General features: G+C 39.2%; 4 protein-coding genes across 9 annotated transcripts in view; all 4 read right to left on the bottom strand.

The window, feature by feature from the left end:
• Nucleotides 1-470: 470 nt before the first annotated feature.
• oscp1b (organic solute carrier partner 1b) lies at nt 471-6,400 on the bottom strand. Of its 2 annotated transcripts, XM_029504761.1 has the most exons (11): nt 6,221-6,400; nt 5,439-5,468; nt 4,829-4,983; nt 4,286-4,453; nt 3,743-3,823; nt 3,529-3,632; nt 3,018-3,146; nt 2,519-2,588; nt 2,145-2,287; nt 1,979-2,042; nt 471-1,529 (listed from the first exon to the last, which is right to left on the bottom strand). In XM_029504761.1, exons 1-11 carry the CDS (start codon nt 6,330-6,332, stop codon nt 1,410-1,412), a joined length of 1,176 nt encoding a protein of 391 aa, XP_029360621.1. In that variant the 5' UTR covers nt 6,333-6,400; the 3' UTR covers nt 471-1,409. The 2 variants fall into 2 exon arrangements, with proteins under 2 accessions (XP_029360621.1, XP_029360620.1); XM_029504760.1 differs by lacking the exon at nt 5,439-5,468.
• Nucleotides 6,401-6,763: 363 nt separating this feature from the next.
• Nucleotides 6,764-8,261, bottom strand: LOC115045301 (cornifelin homolog). Its single transcript, XM_029504913.1, has 3 exons — nt 7,580-8,261; nt 7,343-7,479; nt 6,764-7,188 (listed from the first exon to the last, which is right to left on the bottom strand). The coding sequence occupies exons 1-3, from the start codon at nt 7,689-7,691 to the stop codon at nt 7,084-7,086; spliced, it is 354 nt and encodes a 117-aa protein (XP_029360773.1). The 5' UTR covers nt 7,692-8,261; the 3' UTR covers nt 6,764-7,083.
• Nucleotides 8,262-10,010: 1,749 nt separating this feature from the next.
• Nucleotides 10,011-16,899, bottom strand: mrps15 (mitochondrial ribosomal protein S15). The gene is made up of 9 exons (XM_029503821.1): nt 16,857-16,899; nt 15,438-15,653; nt 12,252-12,323; nt 12,089-12,164; nt 11,566-11,614; nt 11,350-11,434; nt 11,180-11,238; nt 10,507-10,698; nt 10,011-10,313 (listed from the first exon to the last, which is right to left on the bottom strand). The coding sequence occupies exons 1-9, from the start codon at nt 16,897-16,899 to the stop codon at nt 10,218-10,220; spliced, it is 888 nt and encodes a 295-aa protein (XP_029359681.1). The 3' UTR covers nt 10,011-10,217.
• Nucleotides 16,900-16,976: 77 nt separating this feature from the next.
• The window catches only part of csf3r (colony stimulating factor 3 receptor), a 29,550-nt gene continuing 25,097 nt past the window's right edge, over nt 16,977-21,429 (bottom strand). For all 5 annotated transcript variants that reach the window (XM_029504365.1, XM_029504362.1, XM_029504363.1 and 2 more), the window contains 11 exons: nt 20,714-20,883; nt 20,411-20,564; nt 20,046-20,119; nt 19,721-19,928; nt 19,442-19,630; nt 19,120-19,221; nt 18,771-18,917; nt 18,548-18,688; nt 18,343-18,439; nt 18,183-18,261; nt 16,977-17,686 (listed from right to left, as the gene is read on the bottom strand). In XM_029504365.1, coding sequence (XP_029360225.1) covers nt 17,204-17,686; nt 18,183-18,261; nt 18,343-18,439; nt 18,548-18,688; nt 18,771-18,917; nt 19,120-19,221; nt 19,442-19,630; nt 19,721-19,928; nt 20,046-20,119; nt 20,411-20,564; nt 20,714-20,883 — 1,844 coding nt within the window. In that variant the 3' untranslated portion in view covers nt 16,977-17,203. The remainder of the gene's footprint in view (nt 17,687-18,182; nt 18,262-18,342; nt 18,440-18,547; nt 18,689-18,770; nt 18,918-19,119; nt 19,222-19,441; nt 19,631-19,720; nt 19,929-20,045; nt 20,120-20,410; nt 20,565-20,713; nt 20,884-21,429) is intronic.

The raw sequence follows: 21,429 nt of genomic DNA, 5'->3' as shown, positions 1-21,429 counted from the left end.
ATAGCATTTGGCATAACAGTTTTCGTTGTAGATATATGGGAGTATGAAGGGAGGCTAATTGCAGATGATCTTTTAAGCATACTGTTTATAATAATCTGGTTTAGGGATTGTCTTAATATGTGGAACAAATAAATACATATTTAGACCAGTCAAATAATGCATTTTCTTATACCAGAGTGCCACACTACCAAATGTAGACACAAACAAAATCAAGCATTGGCCTTGCGTATGACATTTCAATGCATTTTTGCTACAGCTAAGTACGACCATCAGTTTAAGCAGACCACATGCAGCACATATTTTTTTAAAGGTTTGACAGCTCCCCCTACTGTTGCATCCTATAACCCACAACAAGCTATTGCAGGATTCATGCCATCATTAGCGCTCTGTTGCATCAGTAACCAAGCTGATATTATTCATACTATCTTTCTAAAAACAGATTTACCCCATTTTTTTTTTATTGTTAAACTTTATTAAAAATCCTACAACACATCCAACAATTTGAGACATGGCAGGAATATGGACTTCCCTTCACACAGAAAATGATACAATAAAATAAATAACATATACAATAAACATATTTACACGTTAGACAGTTCATTATATTGCATTAATCTCTAACATAACCATTCACTCAATAATGAGAACGCTTTTGGGCCATATCTTGCCATTTACATCACATGAATGTGAGAAATGTCTTTCTCATACTGTTGCTCCTCTTTCCAAAATAAAATTCTTACCAAAATAAAGTTCTGATGTAATATGAATCATGGTAGAAAGAGCACTTGGGTATAATCTGATTCCTCCCCAGTATCATTTAATTACTTGTTAATAATACAAAAAAAGTCAGCAAATTCCCTCTTAATCTCATAATCTCATAATCATAAAATGGCCTATAAATCAGAAAATCCTCTCAAATTTAGATTTATTACTGACACTTAAAAGAACTGACCTTGTGTGAGATAAAATGTGTGTTTTACATACAGCAGCACAATTAGAATCAGATATTAAAACTGTAACATCTTGACTAAAAAAAAAACTCATGTTTTGCTATGACCACACAAATATGTTCACAGGTCTACTGTATACTTTGATGCAGTGAAACTCCTCTGCGTTTACAGCAAACATACTATTACAGTGGATGACAGTTTAAAGCTTGATTCATGACACCTTCTTTGTTCTTTGTTCTTTTGTCAACTATGGACACTTGCAGTTGGTCATTTAACTACGAGTGGAAACATCTACTCAAATCTGCATTTAAAAAGTACCCGAAGAAAAAGGTTCTCTGGCTGCATGTGAGGTTGCGGCAGCATTTGTGCAGGTATAGACAGCAGACTGCCCTACAGAAGAACAAACTGCTAATGATGCATGGTGCCCCACTCACTGGGCCTTTCTGTCTACGTGACATGTCACAGACCATCCATCATGGCCAGGAGATCATCTCCTTTGCTGCTGGCACTGGGTGACTGGTCTCCAGACTCTGTGAACTCTCCCATGATCTTGGCCAGCTCAGCATTGGTCTGTTGGTCCTGAAATCAATCAAAGTGTTGGAGGGGTCATGACTGGTACCTGCACCTCATTAGAGTAAATCCTGTTTGACTGGCAAAGCCTCACATATGTGGTCGAGTACTGTTCAGTATAACCTTAAACCAACATTGACCATAGCGTCCAATCATGCGGGTTGCATTTCAAGGATCAAAGAGACCCTAGTAGTTGTGAGACTGATAAGTTAACGAGGACTATAAGGTTTACAATTGTTTATTGCAAGGCCACATTTTTTGTTAAGGACAAGAAAACTGTCCACATTTTTTGTTAAGGACAAAACAATGTGTTGATCAGACTTTCAGTGTACACTTGCTATTATGATTGGACTGTTTGTCACTAAATGTGGAGTAAAATACAGATATTCACTGCACAAATACTGGACATCCAATTCCTTCATGCTAAAACAAACGAGTTGTGAGTAGAAGGACTTTACCTTTGTTGCTTGGATGTTTATTACTCCATATGAGAGCTCATCTGGTCTTGATATTAATGCCTCTCTGTAATAAAGGATTCACAGTAGTAGCTTTGAACATTTAAATACAACATTTTCTTAAAGAAGGATATGCAGCAGTTTCTTCCACACAAACAAGTGTACTCACTCTTCTTCCTCATCAGTGGCAAAGAGGTTGACTCGGAAACCACTGTCAACTGTGTTTCCTGGTTTCTGAACTTCTAACCCTCCCATTAACTTGGCCAACAGATTTAGCTCCTCTTTGGCCAGAGGGTTAGGAGCAGCATTGACCTGTTGACACACAGTAGATTTGGATATTTTCGATAAACCTGTTGTTAATAGGATCTTTCTCCTATTGCATCATGAAGTGCCACTTGATCAACTTCCTTTGTATGTTATGCACTATGGATACCGTACAGAGTTACAAACAAGTTGGAGTCAATCTTGAAAAAAAACAAAACAAAACATACTAACAATACAACAGTATGCATGTTTACAGTGCTCATGGAAAACCAGCTTCACCTTAGTGTGCTGAGTGGAATTTTTTGATGTTCCTGACATATGTGTTTCCACTGGACGAGTCACACTGTACCTGAATGAAAGGATGAGAAAGAGAGAGACCACACTTACATCCAAAAATAACCAGCAAAAGTAATACAAGTGCCTGATTTATATAGTGTAAGTACATACTGTGTGACACTGTAGCTCAGGCATCACTGTATAAATTAGAGGCTAAGTAAAGGGCTAATGACGATAGGCATTAAACCTTATACTGTTTCTACCTTAATCACATATGGAAATGTTCAATGTAAAACCAGACTTTAAAAGTATCTCCAAACCAGGGTTAGCTGATAACCTGGAGATTAAATCTCCCATGAACTGCAACATTCCTTTTTCATATCCTCTTGTGGGACTGGTGGCTTTTAAATAGACACCTATAACTTAGTACTGTTAAATGTTGCATTAAATAGATGATGAAGTCATGAACTCATTGTCATTGCATAAAGACCGTGAATCGTACATGTTTGTGCCTAGTTTGGTAACCCTGTCTCCAAAAATCTCAAAAGATCCTTCCCGGATAGCAGCACTGTAGCTTCCTCCATTGTTGAACTGCAGCCTGTTCACTTCTTCACCGGTGCAGCTAAACATCCTGGAAATAACAGACATAAAAAGATAAAATTTCTCTGATTAAAGTCGCTTCTTTAAATAGATCTGTCATGTTCTCTGTTCAACATTAAATGTTTCACAGACGACATACAAAGCTTATGTAATTTCATCTAAGCTAAACACATATCGAGTCTAAAGTTAGAAAGCAACAAAACCTCTGTAATGCAATTAGCTGTAGATAGGCCTTCTTAACATCAGATTACTGTGTCTGGGGACGATCAGAAAACAGAGTGTAGGGAAGAAAAAAGGCAAACCTTCAAGACCAAAGCTTTTTTTCTTCGCTGTCACTCGTCAAATCTCACTAAATCTGTTATTCTTTGGAGTGAAGATTGGTTGTGAGGGATAAGTGACGTCTACAGTGGTACCTTATCAAGCCAGGGACTTGTGTTCCATGAGGCACAGGACCACTGGTGGGAAGGACAAAACGGCCATTGGAGTTCTGTACTTTGTCTTTAAGGAAAATGGACACCTGGCACAAAAAAGGGCACACAAGGCTTAATTGAGAAACAAAAGAACAAGAAAATAATATCTTATTTTTAATATTCGCCTCATGATTATGTACTAAAACAATGGACTTACCCTTATATGCATGTCTTGAAAGAAAATTAGGAGAGTTTGTCTAATCAGCTGGAATTCACCACTAGTCAAGGGGGTATACATCTAAAAAGTAAAATAAAATAAACATTTTTAAATCAGTTGTTGCCTTGGCATCCTGTTTGTAGTTGTATTGGATGGATACATCCATCTTCCTTATTTTGACTGTTTGACTATTACATATGAACCTGTGTGGACCTAAAGACTATTTTTGGTCATAAGACAGTCACTCACATCTGTTTCAAATTCTTGGTTATGCAAGTTGTACTAGATAGCAGTTTCTCTTAATCCTGCCTGAGGAAAAGCAAAGACTTGCAGTACATTCCCAAATATGTTAAAGCAAAGCCAAATCAATGAGCAAGGATGCATGACTACTTCTAATTAGTTTTTGTAATTTACTCTTTCACAGTTTGACCCAGTTCACTTAAAGCCAAAACCTCAAACATCTTGCAGCACAATGCAGGAAGCACCCAGAAGCAATGTGCGATGTACCCAGAGCTGTCAAACGGTTAAGGCCACTTGTCATACCTCTATGAGCTGCCGATAAGTCTCATCAACCTGGCTCAGAATGCTGGGAGTGTCTTTCACAAAGTCTTTGATTGCATCCATGTGGTTGAATGACACGAGGAGGATGTCCTTCGGCCGAGGACACAGGAGTACCTGGTACTTGAATGCCATTGTCATCAAGTCATAGAGCTGTAAACAGGAAGACTTGCATCATTTGATTGTGCCATCCATTGGAATTCACATGCTAATGCTGTTATTGCATAAAATAACAGCAGAGGGAGCTACTCACAGTGTTAGTTGTATACACTATATTCATTACTATTTCTTCATATCTGTTAGGTAAATATGACATTGTAATTGATGTGTGGATACGCAGCATGCTTGTTTTTAGAGTACATCATTAGCTTGTATGCTTAAGACCCTGTAAGACCAACTGGGATGGCTGTTTGGTTAATCTGAATAAATGGTTAATTAGTGGATAAAATTTGTGTGGTAATGGGAAATATGAATCAGACAACAAATGGAAAAGAACATTTTAAAATCTGCAGGTATACATCATTCTACCTTGTCCATGCTAGCCTGATTGAGCCTCATTATAGATGCATGGGCCAGTCTGTCAAACACAGTCCTCAGGGCCTTCTTGGAATAGAGCTCTTGTGGTTTGAAAAGCTCCTCCAGGAACTTTTTGTTGAACATGGTGGTGATGATGTCATTCATAACTAATGAAGAACACAGTAAAAGTGCACAACACAATTAGCAAATGTTTGACAAATGTCCACAATGTGGGCTCAGAAGCAGGCAGATGAGAATTCTATACTACATGTTGGCCAAAACCATTTCATTCAAAAGTCTTATTGAAAAGGCGTTAACAAAGCAGAAGCATGGAGAGCAATCAGCATGTGTCCTATTTGACAGCATGAAGTGTACGTTGTGCCATGTAGATTCATAAAAATTGTAAATACAAGGCTCAAAAAGCCAAAAGTTTGTTTGCCAGGACACGGGCATCTGAGTACATACCTACCATTTACACACAAGAGTAAAGAGAACTGAGGTGTCATCTGTTATTTATTTATCAAGCCCTATTATTTATGAGAGCATCGCTTCATGCTAGGCCAAAGCAGAGTGAAGCGCTACAAATGCAGTGGGGCATACTACTATACTACAGTTGTAATACCTCTCCTTCTGTCCTCCTCTATCCAGTCAGCTATTGAGGAAACTTAATTAATTAAAAGTAGATATGTAAATGCAACAATGTTGTGAGAATGTCAAGACTTAATTTAACACAATAGTATGCTACAATCCTGGAAACACTATGAAGTGTATACTGTGTCCAGCCACTACACAAATATTAACAGCAGTTTTGGGCAGATGACATCAGGCGGCTTCCTATCAGACCCAACTTTATCCAGAGAAAGACAGCAGACCCAAACACTATCTTCGCAGACAGGAACAATAGTAGTGCCTTGATCTCAGGATCATGGTAACAGTCTATGAGGAGACAAAGGAGACTAACACAAAAAAAATTGTCAAGATCTCCAAGATGCTCGGACCAACCTGCCTGCCCAAGCCCAAGCTGAAGTTTAGCAGAGCTGGTGCTGTCTTCAAAGCAAAGGTGGACCACAACATAGATTTAGGTATTTTTGTATGCTGTCTGCTGGATAAAACTAATTATTCAGTGCAAGATCTCTGTAATCATCCTCACTTTATCACTTGCACAATGATATATACTGTATGTGCATGTGACAATAATTAATATAATACTCTATGACTTGTCTATGTGAATTGTGACCTTAGACAACCAATTTACTAATTAACTGTAACGCTTGAATAGTCTTTATATGGACTTTTCCCCGAAACTTCTCCAACACAAACACCATCCATGTCTGTGCAGTTATCGCATTATAGACTCTTGATGCGGGGCGGTCTCTTGTGCTGTTAGCCGGCTAAGCTAGCTACCTTTCCTGGCTTTGTCAGACGGGATATTCTGAGCCCGGAGCCGCTGGTCCAGGATGTACAGCATCTCCCCGCCGAGGTTGATGAAGAGCAGCGGCAGAGTCCTTGCAGACATGACGGCGTGTGGACGGCTGAACGGCCTCGGGTTAACCGCTGTGGCTAGCTGCTGTAGCTAGCTGCTGAGCTAGCTGCTGAGAAATCGATCTGTTTGGCGACACCTCTTCTGGTTGCCAGGCCACGAAGGAAATAGCCAATCAGGGCGCGGTGCGTTGTGACGTACAAGGAAGAGGAGGCATGCCCGTTTAACCTCCGCGTTGATAACATTTTCTTTCAAATCCAGAGGAAGTTACATCCGAAGTACCCGATGAATATCACCGATAAAAAAACAACACAAACTCAATTCATACGTGGAGGGGGTGCCAAAACATCACCACAGTTTAGAGTAGAGGTTCTTAGCAGTACTTAGATACATTTCTTTGGGAAACAGACCCATCTAGCAATTTAAGATTCTAATATTCTTCAAAGAAAGGCCACAAACAATCATAACAACATGAAGTAAATTTAAACAATCACATTTTACTGACAAACGGATTATACATAAAAGCAGTTCATTATGTTAGCAGTTAATAATGCGGCGTATTTACACTATAACAGAATTGTATAGTACAGTATACAGTGAAGGTCAAAGGTGAAATTAAATTCCATATATTGAATTGCATCTGTAATTAGCTGCTCTTTAATAGCTCATTATGTTTTCATTTGAATGAAAGCTATGAAAAACATACCAATAAAAAACACAAACTTCATCATCAAGGCATCATTGACAAAATTTTTATGAAATAGGGCTCAGAAATCTTTATCTCTTGTTACGGTGAAACGTCTCCATTCCTGATGCGGATTTCTCGTGCCATCCTGCATACCTCGCAAAGTCCACAGAAAAAAGTCATCAAGGCGTCATTGCACACTGTTCCCTGGAGTTGAAAGATTGCAAAACAAAACACAACACAGTATGTTAGAACATTTCCCACAAGTAAGGTTACCCAATTTCTAGAAATTTGGTAATATTATTTCATGAACCTGGAAAGTGTGAGAGAAATAATTAATGTCTCTATATGAATGACATACCTGAATACCATAGGTCAGTCTCATGTGAGTCCTCATGGCTGTTAAGCCTCCTGGCACACAACCCAAGCAACAGTTTTCTCCATACTTGTTTGCGGTGTAGCAGCTCAGCGCAAGAGGACAGAAGAAACCAAGAGCACCTACATAATAGAAATTGTCATGTGAATACATGAAAAACAAAAACAAAATGTTTTTAGTCTCTATGGAGAAAAAAAATTAAGCATTCTGGATTGTACTCACAAACTAACAGGTCACTACAGCAGGAGCACAGGCCAGTGCTCCACACTCCTGTTTGGACATTTGTCCCATAACCGCCTGCTCCTGGTTGGTGGGTGACCACTGGATTTGACATCTTGGAAGACTGGATCCGTTGTTTGTTTTTGATTTCGCTGCCTGGGTGATATTACATTATGCTGTTAGAACTTGACCAGGGTAAAGATTTGCCGTTTCTTGCAGGTGGAACAGCTGTAGGAGAAATTACCAAGCTCAATTTTACCATGTGGCTCAGTTATTGCCACGTTTTGGTCATATGTCCCTACACACTTTTCATTTCCAGTGTATGTGATGTTATAGTTTGATCTTTCACAGAATGATTAATCCTGTTGGTAGGAATATCTTAGTGGTATAACCCTAATAGAGATTCCATGTGACTCAACAGCTCAGTCAGCAATGATTCAAAGCACATAACGTATCACCAGACATTTTATGGATTTCTTTACATCCCTGGTGTCTAGGCTTTTAGATATTTTCTGGTTTACAAACTTACTGATGAATTCTTTCTTTGCATAGTTCATAATCAGAAATACATCAATATTTTCAGATAAGTATTCTCAATGCAATTAGTTCAACTTCCACCAAGGCTTCACAAAAAATTTTGGTCTCTTATTTGTTTGAGTTCCAAAACATTTCTTGCAAAATGTAAAATACTTCAAGAAGCTCACAAGTCACCTCATTTTGGAGTTGTTTTTTTTTTTTTTTTTTTACGTTTACGAGATCAGTATCAGAAGTATTGCTGTAGAAAAGCATGGTCAACCATTATGGCTCGTTATTGTCATGTTAGGAAAGTAAAAATATTCATATTGTGCACCCTGTTATATGCAAAGTTATGTAAAATGAAAATGGAGCTAAAACATTGCCCCAAAGTAAAAAGGACCACATGAGGCTCCGTGATTTTTTGTATCATAGCGGTCCAAAATTGTGCAGCTTATTGTGGATGCACAGCTTCTAAAATAGTTCAGTTTCAAAAAATTGTTTTGAACATGAAACATTAATGACATTAAACACCATTTGAAGGAAATTAACAGCAAATCTATCATGAGAGAAAAATGAGCTGTCACTTACCAGAAGAATCTGTCAGTCTGCACTCACTCTGATCAGGCGGACAAACTTTACACCACACAGGAAACTGTGACGAGCATGAGCTGTGAAACGCTGTTTAGCCAACAAACTGCTGTGGCTGAAAATGACAAACATCTGTGTTGACTGACAGGTAACCTTAAGTCTCCTAAAAGGAGTGCATCTTTGCTTCTAAGGCTGATCTTTTCTAATGCAGAACAGATCACCCATACAAATACTGTGCTTCTTTCTATTTACAGACTGGATTTCAATGCCTTTTTAATCTACCATTTGATCATCTTATTTCAGAGAAGTGTTGCAGCAGCAAGAAGATGGTAGACCACATTTTCAGAGAACAGCCACAAATGCATCACATCCCCTTTGTCACAAACTGCTTGAGGTCTTAACCAACATGTGTCACCATTGCAGTTTGTAAACGTAAGGCAACACTTACTCCACATGTGTCCTGGCAGAAAACTGCAGACAACTGCAAAAAGGTTATGATTAACAAAGACCATAATCAAATTGTGATTGTCCCTGTTCCACTCAAACAGGGTTACATTTGTTGACTTACATGAAATAACAGAGATTAATGGGAAGTTGGAGGATTATGTCACCTACACAAACAGTGTATTCATAAAGAAGGCATAATGTTGATATTAACAGAGGTGATTGGAGGTGTATTGACATCGACTATATTGGATATAAAATTATGACGAGGGGACCATAACCTGCTTTGATAAGAAATCCCACCAGCACAGCCTTTAAAATGTCCAGTTTCATCATCTCTCTGTGTAAGACATGTTTTATTTATAGCAGGGATTTTTCAGTGGACTCATCATATTCCTGTTATTGTTTCTAGATCCTGTGTGAGCAATTTAATACGTTTCTTCTCATATTGTAACATCAGATTAGAGACACTCTTGACGTGGATAAAACCTAAGCTGACAGAGATTTATTTTTAACATTGGCATTGCTTCATATTTTTTTCAGGGCACATATCTAATAGATGCTTTATTATAAAGTAGCCTTAATCAGTTTTTTGATAAATTATGTAACAGTAAGTTTGCCTTCAACAGTTGATGCAAAATTAAAATATTTGATAATGGCCAGCAAAGCAAGATAGCTGTATGTCTATGATGTCAATGATTTAGTGTTTAATAAACTTTTAACTTGCATCTTCAGGTTGAAAGTTTAAACAGTTTCATTTTGTATCAGACAGCTAAATATTTCTTGACATCTGGTTGTGTTAACTCAAGTATTTCAAGTAAATGCTTTTTTTCAAGCATAACAGTATTACAGAATAAAAAATAAATGTCCACGGCTCATTAAAATATAATTTTGGAGGTCACTTTATTCCAATTATTTCTAACATTCTCAGACAACCCTGACACTATCCAAAACGCACAAGGAAATCGTATTTTATAAAGGAAAACACATGAAAAGAAATGAGCTGGTTATCAACATGAGATATCATTACGTCAGAAGATGTAATGTAAAGACTCTGGTCAAGACAAACCATGAGAAGAAATAATATACAGTTTTATTGGGCCTTAGCTGCCTCTGTCTCTTTGGAGGCTACACTCTGTTTCATCTGTAGTCTCTTCTCTGCTTTCTGCTTCTGCACTTCTTTGAAAACCTGTGAAGACACACACCCACACGTTAGGTCACGACACAAGACTTGAGAAATGTTGCAATATTGTGTGCACTATTCTTTCACGAACGTGCAATGAAATGTAACTTATTTCACACAGCCCGCCATAAAACAAGTGTAAATTATCAAAGAGGGAAATATCGATTTAAATAGATAAATGAGAATCATTGTTCGCTACCTTAATGCAGAATGCCTTCTTGGCCAGCCAGCGACGGGTAGCCCATCTATAGTATTCTGGGGGGAAGGTGTAGGTGATGCCCAGTTGCTCACACACTCTCTCAAAGGCCTCATAGTGAACCAACCTGAGGTTTTTCAAATGCTTTTTTCTTCGGTCAATGGCCATGAGCATTCGCCTTTTATTAGCTTTGTCCTGGGAAAAAAGATTGGGGGGTAGTCATTATGTGCTTCAAAGAGACCTAGTTAAAAATAGAGGACAAAAAGTTAAGCAACATTTTCATGTACAAGGACATGCTTACAAAACTGGCAGAGAAAGAGTCCAGTTTTGCACAACCTCCGTTGTCAAGCTATGCCAGTTTTGAGATATATGTCCAATGTATGATGTAATGCGGAAATTTCCAACCATGACTGCACTTGTGCATGGTTTTATTTCATGAGGGGGAGTACACAGGATATCCTGTGGTTCATGCATGTTTGACGCCAGAGGAAGACAGGGAGGAAATGTGTGAAACGGCTCACATATAAACGTGTGAGCAGTTCAAAACAGAGCAAGCTAAGTTCCATGTTGATGTTTTATCATCTAAGAATCTAAATAAGTTGACAAAATAAATTTCCCTGTTTAACATGCACACAAGGCAAACGGTGCTAAAATAATGCTCATTTCACTCGCTGACCTTGGGGTGTTTCTGCAAGTGCTCCTGATAGTTTCGAATTCTTGCTGTCAAAATAGCCACTGAGGGGGAAAAAAAAACACGAAAAAGGAAAATTGAACCAATGTGAAATGTAAAATCCCATCTACTTTACATCTGTGGAAACACAACGCGTCACACTTAAACAAACTCACCCCTGACTTCCACTGAGCTGTGGTCATTCTCATCCCTCTGGACTTTGGCAATCAGCTGTTCTGTTTTCAGCTTTAACTTGTCGGTCTGAAGGCATGAACACATGTTCAGGACTAGTTATTCAAAGTGGCATGTAAGTTAAACAAATAAAATATCATAAGGATGAAAATGACAGGAGATGGCAAATAAAGGCAATCTGTTGACACAGGACAACTTACATGACACCCTAACTCCAGCGAAAGAAGCCTTTTGACAACGTCGTCAGTTCTGTGAAGAGAGGGGGGGGGAAAAAAACTCAACGAGAAAAGTAGTGGATTAATTTAATAAATATATTACTGCATTTCCTCTTATAGTGGCTTTTATTAAAAGGAAGGCTTATATGAGAGAGCAGACCTAATTGAATTAATTCTCTGCTGCATACAGCAGCATTCTCTCTTTGAACTTCATTATTAACTTGCACCTTCTGATGGGCGCCATGTCTGCAAACTGGGCGTGTTGTGGAAATGGTGCCTGACAGTATGCATGATGGTATCAGATATCCTAGTAAAAGGTATCTACAGCCACATAGTGGCACTGGCTGTTTTCCATTTCTTCATTTATTTGTTAAAATCACCTTCATGGAGACTCTGTGTCTATTGGAATGGAGGCCACAATTTGAGGAAATATGGTAATATAGTTTTACAGTTAATGGTATCTATATATTTTATGTTTTTACTGATTATATACAAGGTACAAATGTACGTTTGAGCGAGGGGTACAGCTGAGTAATCCATCTTTAGCATTGTTGGAGGAAGATCACTGAGCTGACTCTGAGGGACTAGAAGAAACAAAACAGGTTATTGAAAAACAAACATTTCAAGAACATCAGAACATGCTTGTGCTCCAGTGAAGCCTTATGAGATACCTGTCTTCTTGACGGTTTTTGCACCACGAGCGTATTGTCTCACTGGTGGTAGTGCAGCAAAAACTCCTGCAACTGAAGAGAGAGAGACAAAAGATCACGTGTCGTGAGTGGACAGAATGATGGAAAAGAAAAAGAAATTATGGTTAATTTGAGCTCATGAGAAACTGAAATGTTACTGCAGGACAAAGGAAAACATGACATGCACTAAACAAATTAAATGAATGACTAAGAATCACTGGTGGTGGTAATAACTGACTCACTTGACTCAAGCAGAAGGAAACTTCAAATAAGAACTACTAATACAAGGCTGAATTAATACTTCAGTGACAGTCTTAGCAAAGATACATCTCAGTCACACTAAGTTGGATGGAAAGACTTCCAAAGGTCATCACAAAACACATAATTAGGAGCAGAAAAACTGAAGTCCACACGATTCACCGATAGAAGATGATTTTATAACAGGCTTTGCCTTTCTTAAAACCACACAGCTGTACATTCAAAGCTAGCCAAAGACTGCTTCACTGCTCAATGTTGTTTCAGAAAAACAAATAGACAAAATGTGGATCTTTAACGATGCTGCTGCTATTTTATCGAGTCCAATTAGCACTTTCTAAGCCTATATAATAGCCTGCAAATAGAGGACAATAAATAGGCAATTTATAGGAGCAGTACTATAGAAGCAAACATTATTATCTAAAAGCATTTATGAATACCAAGATGAAAGTACCTTATGTATATTTTCTACCTCCCTTCAACCAATCTAATATATTCAATTTCTATTCCGTCAAATCATAGGTTGGTACTTCCTCTACAGGGTGCAGCTATTGAGCAGGTTAAAGAAGCTAAATTACTGGGCATCATCATTAATGAGTCTTTATTCTGGTCTACACATATAAACAATATTGTAAGAAAAGTTTGTAAAAGCATGTTTAACATCAGCTTGGTCTGGTACATAAAAAAAAAAAAAGACTTTGCTAAACTCCAGCTTGCTCAGAATAAAGCCGCACGACTGGCAAACTAATGTACTATAATGCATGAAAGGTTAGCATCTAGTCTAGTTTTGTTTCTGAATAACATCTGTATTTTACATAAGCCCACAAACCTATTCTCCCTTCTCCCTCCCTGATTATAATACCAGACAGGCCATAAGCTAGAATTTTTATTTTCTTCAAAATAGATATTTTGAGTAATAAAATGAATCAGAATGTATTTTGATTAATAAGGGAGTGGCAGTATATGGGAATATGTATTAAGGTATATGTGTAGTTTCATTCAACTGTGTGTGTGCATGTATTTGATTACCCCGGGAAGAATAGTCCTCACCACGGTGAAAGAATGTGAGTTTATTTGATCTTCAATCCAACATCAGGATAAGTAGGAGAAGAGCTGAGTATCTGACTGTGGAAGCTCAGCAGAGTTCTACCATCAAGTGTGTACAACTGACCTGTCTCATGAGGCTCACTTTATTTGGACAAAGTCTTCTTTCAATTCTGGTGAATGTAAAAAAAAGTCTTTCTGACAGTTACCAAGCCCAAGGTCAGAAATAATTTTGCAGCATCCTACTCAGCATGAAAGGAACATAGTCTCCATTGGAAGGTTCGTAGCGAAGGAAATATTTTATCTCTGCTGAGTGAGAAAAAATAAACAGGATGTTATGTAATCAACTGATCTAATTCAAGACAATCTACAAAATATGATTGTTCCATCAACAAAACCAGGCACTTATTAAAACCCATATCAGAGGGTGATAAGATTATGGCTTTAAATATCAGTATTGTGAAAAACTAAATTATGTTGTTTCCTGTGAAACACTGGTATTACAACACACACCATAAATCTGCACGCATGTGCAACTAACAGGATGATGCTCTTAACCCATTCAGGTGTCGTAGTGTTCTCCATTTACTGCCAAAAAAATAAAAAATTGGTAGTAAACCTTTCATCAAACAAGACTTGAATGTGGTTGGTTGTATGGCTCCAACCAATCAAGCTGCAGCATACATGCCTGTCCGACTAATGTATCACAACAATTTTGAATGGATTACGGTGTGGCGCTGACCTTTAACCTTTCAAATATGAAATTAAATAATTTGAGATTGGTATTGGAGATTGGTGTTTCTCATCACTAGCATATGAGGAGAGGGCTGGTTTAATTTTTGATCGTATGACTCATAATTTCGTTGAACTTGCCACAAAGTTGAAGAGATAAGTGGTTGCAAGAAACCACCTCAGTCACAGTCGATGCTGTCAATAGAAGCAGCTAGACTTGAAGAGAAAACAAAAAGTATAGTTGGTATAGATGACCTTGATATGATTCTAATGAAACTGGATGTTGCACTAGAATAGGGAGGCAAAGAGGCATCGAGATAAAAAGGCCTTCGTAGCAACTAAAGCACTTTAGCAGAAACGGGCTTGAGGTGGATCGTTCTGGTTCGTGTGCAGTTAACCACCAACACACATAGTTTGGCCATTTCTTTGTTGCGTGTTTCTTAGAAAACTAAATATAAATGCTGCTTGTCAGATCCGTCTGACACTTCTTTACAGCTGCTGCTAAGTCAAGCCAACCTACAGCAATCTTGTTTTTAATTTAACTTTCTGCTTTCACCCCCAGCCGTTGGCATTTTTATGACCGTATTACAACACCAGGCACAGCTGAGGCAAAGCTGTATTCAGGGTGTCCGCTCTTCAATCAGATTTTCTTTTCATTCACTTGGACTCAAGGATGACACGATTGGTGATCAAAGTCAAGGGTTAAGTCAAAGGTTAAGGCCACAGAAACACAAACACGTTTGTAATAAGATCGTAAAGAAAGGCCTTGTATCTATCTATGTAATAATAAGTGTGTGTTTGTGTGAAAGATTCACTACATGTATACATACACAGACTCACAGATATGTATGAAAGTGACATCACTTGTAATAAAGAAAAAAGTTGAGAAAAAAAAAAGTGTAGTTACTGATTTAAAAAAATAAATGCCTGTCTGGGGAGTCCACTCCTGATGAGGCCTTCTCACTTCCAGGTGTCACCCTGTAGGTGAAGGTGAGTTGTGTGTTTGGTGGAGGAGGACTGCAGCTCCCAGCAGCCCTCACTACCTCCACTGATGATGTCCCAGCTGAAGTGTGGGCAGAAGGGGCAGTTAAACCCTTCGGCAGCTATTTGCCCCCCCCCCCCCCTGCTCGGACTTACCGCAGCCGGCTCTCGGTCCCGATAACGAAGCCGAGCCGCACGATCGCGCCTTCAGGCACGACTCGAGCAAAGCACCGGCTGAGGACTTCAGGACGGCCCTCAGAGCCATGTCGGTGAACACGGTCCACCGGAGAACTAAGCCGCTGAAAGTGACGGAGAAACGACGGGCGACGGCGGCGACCGCTACATGAGGCTCGCCATGTTTGACAGACCAAACTAGCCGAGGGAAGACCAGGCGATGTTTGTCTCAGGACACGATATCGATCCAGGAACACATCGATGAGCCTCCGCGTCTCGTTTCCTTCCCAGAAACAACTTCATTTTTGAGATTTGTTTGATTTCTTTTATCACGAAGTGTAATTAGCTAAATTATTGTATTTAGTGCATTTTAGGTGATTCTGGAGGTTCAGTGTGGCTTCAGATTTCAAATTGAATGGGATATATGTTTGTGTTAAAATTACAATTAATACAAACTAATAATGAACTAATAAATATTTAAATGCCATTTAAATGTATCCATAGTTAGAGCTGTGATAGCCATTTCAGTAGCCTAACAGTAGTTCAGTAGTGCATAACAATAATGTTTACAGCGTTTAGTTCAAGTTTTAACTTTGCAATGTTTTCGCATTAAATGAATTTTAATCCTTGACACAGTTTACGTTTGCATAATTTCCCCAATATTTTAAAGCTAAATTAAAATGTAATTTAGTATGGGCTACAATGAACTTGAGGAGTCCCACCCAGGGAGTTAACTCCTGAGATCCTAGTTTTTATTTGGTGTGCATGTTAGTGGGAATTGGTGGCCATTTTTATTCTACACTGATCAATGTAATGTGTTTTGGTGACCACAGGATGGCAGACATAAGTATTCACAAAGGCCCAAGTTAAACTAAATTAAGTATTAAGTGACCATGGAGATGTACATGATCAGTAGTGCTGCTCAAATACACTGTGGCATTCACATGGTAACTGATTGGTTTTAGATATATGAAGTATAAGTGTAAGTGTACTATAAGCCTCAACAGAAACTGAGAAATGTTTTAAGCTTCAGTCGTTGATGAGCCTTTCCCTACTGCTGCCTCGGATTTCTGTTCTTGGCTGACAGGAGTGAAACCTGACATGGTCTTCTCTGTAGGCCACAGCTGCAAAGAGTTATCAACCAAGTTACCATAGCCATTCTGTCAGCTCTCACCTGTCACCTCTCATAAACAAGGTTTTCTGTATTCAGGACTGCCGCTCGCTAGTAGTTTTGTGGTTGTGCCAACCCTCTGAGTGAACTCTAGAGACTGTTGTGGGTGAAACTCCTAGGAGATTAGCAGTTTGAAAATCACTCTCACAACGCCAAGAGACAGCCTGTGGTTAAAGTCACTGACAAGATCTTTCCCTATTCTCATGTGAATGCTAACTAAAGCTCTCGACTTGTGGCTGCTTCATCCTTTGCATTGTCCTGGTGGAACCTCATCGTTCATAATTCTATGAATGAGCATGTGTTTCTAGTAAAGTGCTCAGAGTCTATAAACTACAACCACCGTCTTCACAAAACAATTTTTTTTTGTTTTTTCAGAAAAGACACAAATTTTCAAAGAGATGATGCATATACAAAAGTGGGTTTGGATGCAACATTGGGTTGACATTTCAAACACTGAATATAAAAATGATTGTAAGCATTACATCTAGCTCTATTTACAGTTTTTTTTTAAATGATTCAGAATACAGATTTAACAATACAGATTTAACATGAATATCTTTCTAACATGAAACCTTCTTCAGTCATTTTCCATATCGTTCATGGCTAATGCTTGCAGAAAAGGGAAGTCGTCCCAAAGAATGAGTGGCTTGGCCTTTTCTTCCACTGCACAATCATGGCACGCCCCAAAAAAACACTGCTCCCTTGGCACCCTATCAGTTGTCATATTCTGGTAGCACTTAGGACTAAAGGATTCTTGATTCTCCAGCAGCGGCTGTGTTGACTCAGAGCGCAAGTAGACACGAGTGTCTTTGGGTGGAGGGCTGCTGCACGGACCTGAGAAGATCACAGTGGCATAAGGCACAGAGTCACTGTTTGAACCAGAGTATCCAGGGATGAATGGTGAACCGCAAATGGACTCTCCCAGGTCACTGGTGTCCTCTGCACTGTTTGACCAAAGATCATCCTCTTGTTTGCGCAGCTTCATCGGAAGGTCCAGGAAGCTGAGGTGGGACAAGTATAATGGATTGGGCTCTTCTTTGTCCCAGGCAGGATGTGTTTCCTGCCAAGAGAAAATAAATTAGGATTAATTAAGATGCTGTTTGTCTGATGTGATGATGAGTGACCATGACAATAATTGCTTTACACGACTTTTAGGGGACAGTGAGAAAAGCTGTAAACATCCATCGTGTTTCTGGCAGCATGAAAATGGTATTTAATCTCCCTTTGACTCTGATTTGATCCTCACCAACGCCCAAGAAAGGTTAAGTGGCACTTTAGCTGCTAAATACTCCTATGTAATATAGAAACTGTAATTCTTTGTCTGTCATTTGGTGCTGAAGAGCAGATGAACTCTGCTGCCTCTTGGTGCAGGAAATAATGCTGATGAGAGCAGTGACGCCGAGTCAAAACGGAAAAGGATCCTCAGAACTGACGGTAACTGCAGAGTTAATTTATTATTGTTTTATACGACGCAGAATATGATCCATTGATCACATAAAACACAAAATTATTTTGTTGCATTTAACATTTATCTTGCAAAGGCTAGTTTTCTTGACCTCTGGTGATTCTGATGTCCACCTCTTGATACTGCTGTTAGCTGGATCAGGAACAACTGGCCAGAAGCAATTCTTCAGCCTGGAATTGGAAGCACAGAAGATAAATGTACAGAAAATAAAGGCCATCACAGCTTCACACCTGTCATTCAAGAAAACTCACCTTTTGTGGTTGGAGAAACAAGTCATCACCATGAAAATGAACAGCAATGACAGTCCAACACCAGTCGCGATTACAATCATCACAATGGTAACTGCATCTGAGAGAAAAAGCACATTAATTGAAATGTATGAGATGTGAGCTTTTATACCAATTTGATGTTTTTAGTCACGTTTCTTGAAAGCCACTTGAAAATAATAGTACCAACCAAATGGTTTCACTTCGAAATGGATTGTTGACCCGTTGAGGCTCCCCCCACATGTGCTAACCATCATGAGTGCTTCATACAGTGATGCAGTCTTGAGGTCTTTCAGGATGACGCTTCTCTCTTTTGGGTTGACATTCACAACTGAAAGAGAAGTCAGACATTACACAATGGCCTGTTCATAGCAGCAAGTTTTTAGAAGGCAATACATAGATACTTCTCCTACCATTGATCGGCCCCTTCTCATTCCAGTAGTAGACTTTGTAGCCCTGGATAATCCCGTTTCTTTGGTATAACGGTATTTCATCCCAGGTAAGCTCAATATTTGACTGCTGAGTCTTTTTAATCTGTATTTTTGGAACCATGGATGGAGCTTTGAAAAGATACAGATTCATCATTATTCATTTATATCCACAAGAGGGCATAATTCCTTCACATATCAGCTGTCTCTGCCAGAGTGCACAATAAATTTTATGGTCAATGCGGCCACCTCTTCTTCTACTTCCTCAAAGTTGAGGCAGCGTGACTCTCACACCTCTGCTTGCTTGATTCTCTTGGTATCTTTGGTGACTTACCCTTTTGGCTTGTGTAGGCATTAACAGTCTGAGGAAGGCCTATCCCATCCTTAAACCTGGGATAGACAGAGATTCCATAGGGCTTGTAGGGCTCAAAGCTTCCTATTGATGAGGGTGAAGATTTTAGAGCGGATCAGTGCCCATAAACTCCAAACAGTGTGTACAGGCAGGTCGTGCACAGGAAAAAGGAAATCTTAGGATCTTAGCATAAGAATAGTTGTTTGAATTTTCTGAGCACCCAAGAAGGAAAAGCAAATAAAAAGGTGGGCAAAATAAGAACCAAGGAACTTGAAAAGTGAAACATAAATACTGTAAAACATACCTGTTATAATGAAGCTGGATTCGTTTTTGTCTACATTTTCAAACTGGCTGAGGGAGAGGTCTGCTTTTAATAAAGGTCTCCATTCAACCACATAACCGGTGATGGTTGAGGTATCCACACTTTTCCACTGTACCAGGAGCGCCTGGTCATCACGAGGAATGACTTTGATGTCCGATATTACCACGAGAGCTGCGGCACAAAAGCGTCTTGGAGTAAAAATGTATGATACCGCTTCATACCTGAGGCTTTTTGTAATTGAATTAAAAATGTCAGTTTTACCTTTCGGTTTGTAAATCTGAACCTCAGTGGGGGGTGATTTCCCTGCTGTGTTTACAGCACTCAGATACACTCTCTTTGCTTTCATGGGCAGCTGGAAAGAACAGTAATTCCTTTTTGTTGAGCACACCTTTCCCCTTTCACCTGGCTTTTTTTGCACCGAGACGATGTATGACACATTTTGGCTGTTGGCGCGGAATTGTTTGGACGGCTAAAACAGAAAAAAAAAAAAAGGGAGAAACTATTGTTAAGGCAGACATCACACACTCAACCACAGCCTTAACAGAGGTTTGTGCAAGGTATCAAGTAACGTGTGTGATGTCTGCACCTTCCAAAACAAGTGTATGTTGATGTGTCTGTCCCCAGATAGTTTCACCAACGAGTCTAGGCGCCCGGTGGGAGCTGGAAACAGAGAGAGCTGTCAGCTTCACCTCCTGTCAAAAGCCTGCATTGCTCTTCTCACTCATACGGAAGTAAAACTTTTCTGTACAAGACAGGTCTAGAGATTCAATGCCAGAGTTTGGGGAAAAAACTCAATACCTCAATTCTGCTTGGGATGTGGAGCAAAACAATGGGAGATGTAGAACATGGCATTAACATATATTGAAAAGAGCAGAGAATGGAAGAGAAGGCAATAGATTGGAAAACGTTAGAGTGACTGATTGTGTGACTCTGAATTGATCTGAGCCTCACCACTCTCCAAGGTGACTCCGGACTGACTGCTGCTCCATTCACTCCAGGGGCTCCGCGGCTGGTATCTGACTCTAATCTGGGCTGAATACTGAGTCCCATGGAGGAGGCGACACAGGTCCGTGGGTCTGGTTGGTTTAATCTGGCTCACTGAGCTCTAACACACAACCGAGAGCACACACAAAATAAAGATATAACTCCAGGTATAACGACTAGATAAAAACATGAGTTCTTAGAGCTACTGCGGCCAAAATAAATCAACTAAACTTTCAGTTAATATTGAATACCAGATGTATTTGGACTCACTGGTCGTTCATTCCATTGACTGCTGTCAGCAGTCTTAAGTCGGACCTCCAGGTTGAAGCGGCAGTTATGCATCCAGGCTTGATGCTGCGATAAACTCCATCTTAACCTGAGGCAGCCGTACCTTTTAGGCACAACCTCGAGCTGCTGAATCTTTGGTGGGTCAAACTTAGCTGGAATTAGTGAAACGGTCAAGAAACAGTTACTCTGCTCTGTTTGTGAAATTCTGATCTGTGAAACACATTTACCCTGTCAGCCACGTTTCCCATCACATTCCACTCACAGAACTTATATTATATGTTCTTAAAAAAAAAAAGACAAAATAATACCTTTGAAACCTTCACAAGAGAAAATACAAAAGGTCGTTTAACAGCAGTCACAGCTGCTCTGAAGGCATTTCTAGAATCCTCTGAGATATTTCCTGAAAGGCACTTATAACCATCTGGATAACAAAACAAGCCCCCCCACCCAAAAAAGAATAAAAATAAAAATAAAAAAGCCTTTCCATAAACTGTTAAAATGAAGTTTAACCTAAGACAGTTGGTGGACACAAGTTTTAAAAATGCTAGATTGTATTATTTTATATGTGCATAAGAAATACCAAATTTACTTAATAGGGCAGGGACATATACATGAATCATGTTTCCAGTTGGGAAAAATATTTATTATACGCAACAGATGGGATTTTTTTTTTTTTCATCCAGATGGTTAGAAGTATC

The sequence above is a fragment of the Echeneis naucrates genome, chromosome 6 (assembly GCF_900963305.1).
Source record: "Echeneis naucrates chromosome 6, fEcheNa1.1, whole genome shotgun sequence".
Lineage (NCBI taxonomy): Eukaryota > Metazoa > Chordata > Actinopteri > Carangiformes > Echeneidae > Echeneis > Echeneis naucrates.
Note: the sequence above shows the minus strand (reverse complement) of the source record. Positions and strands in the feature narration are given on the sequence as shown.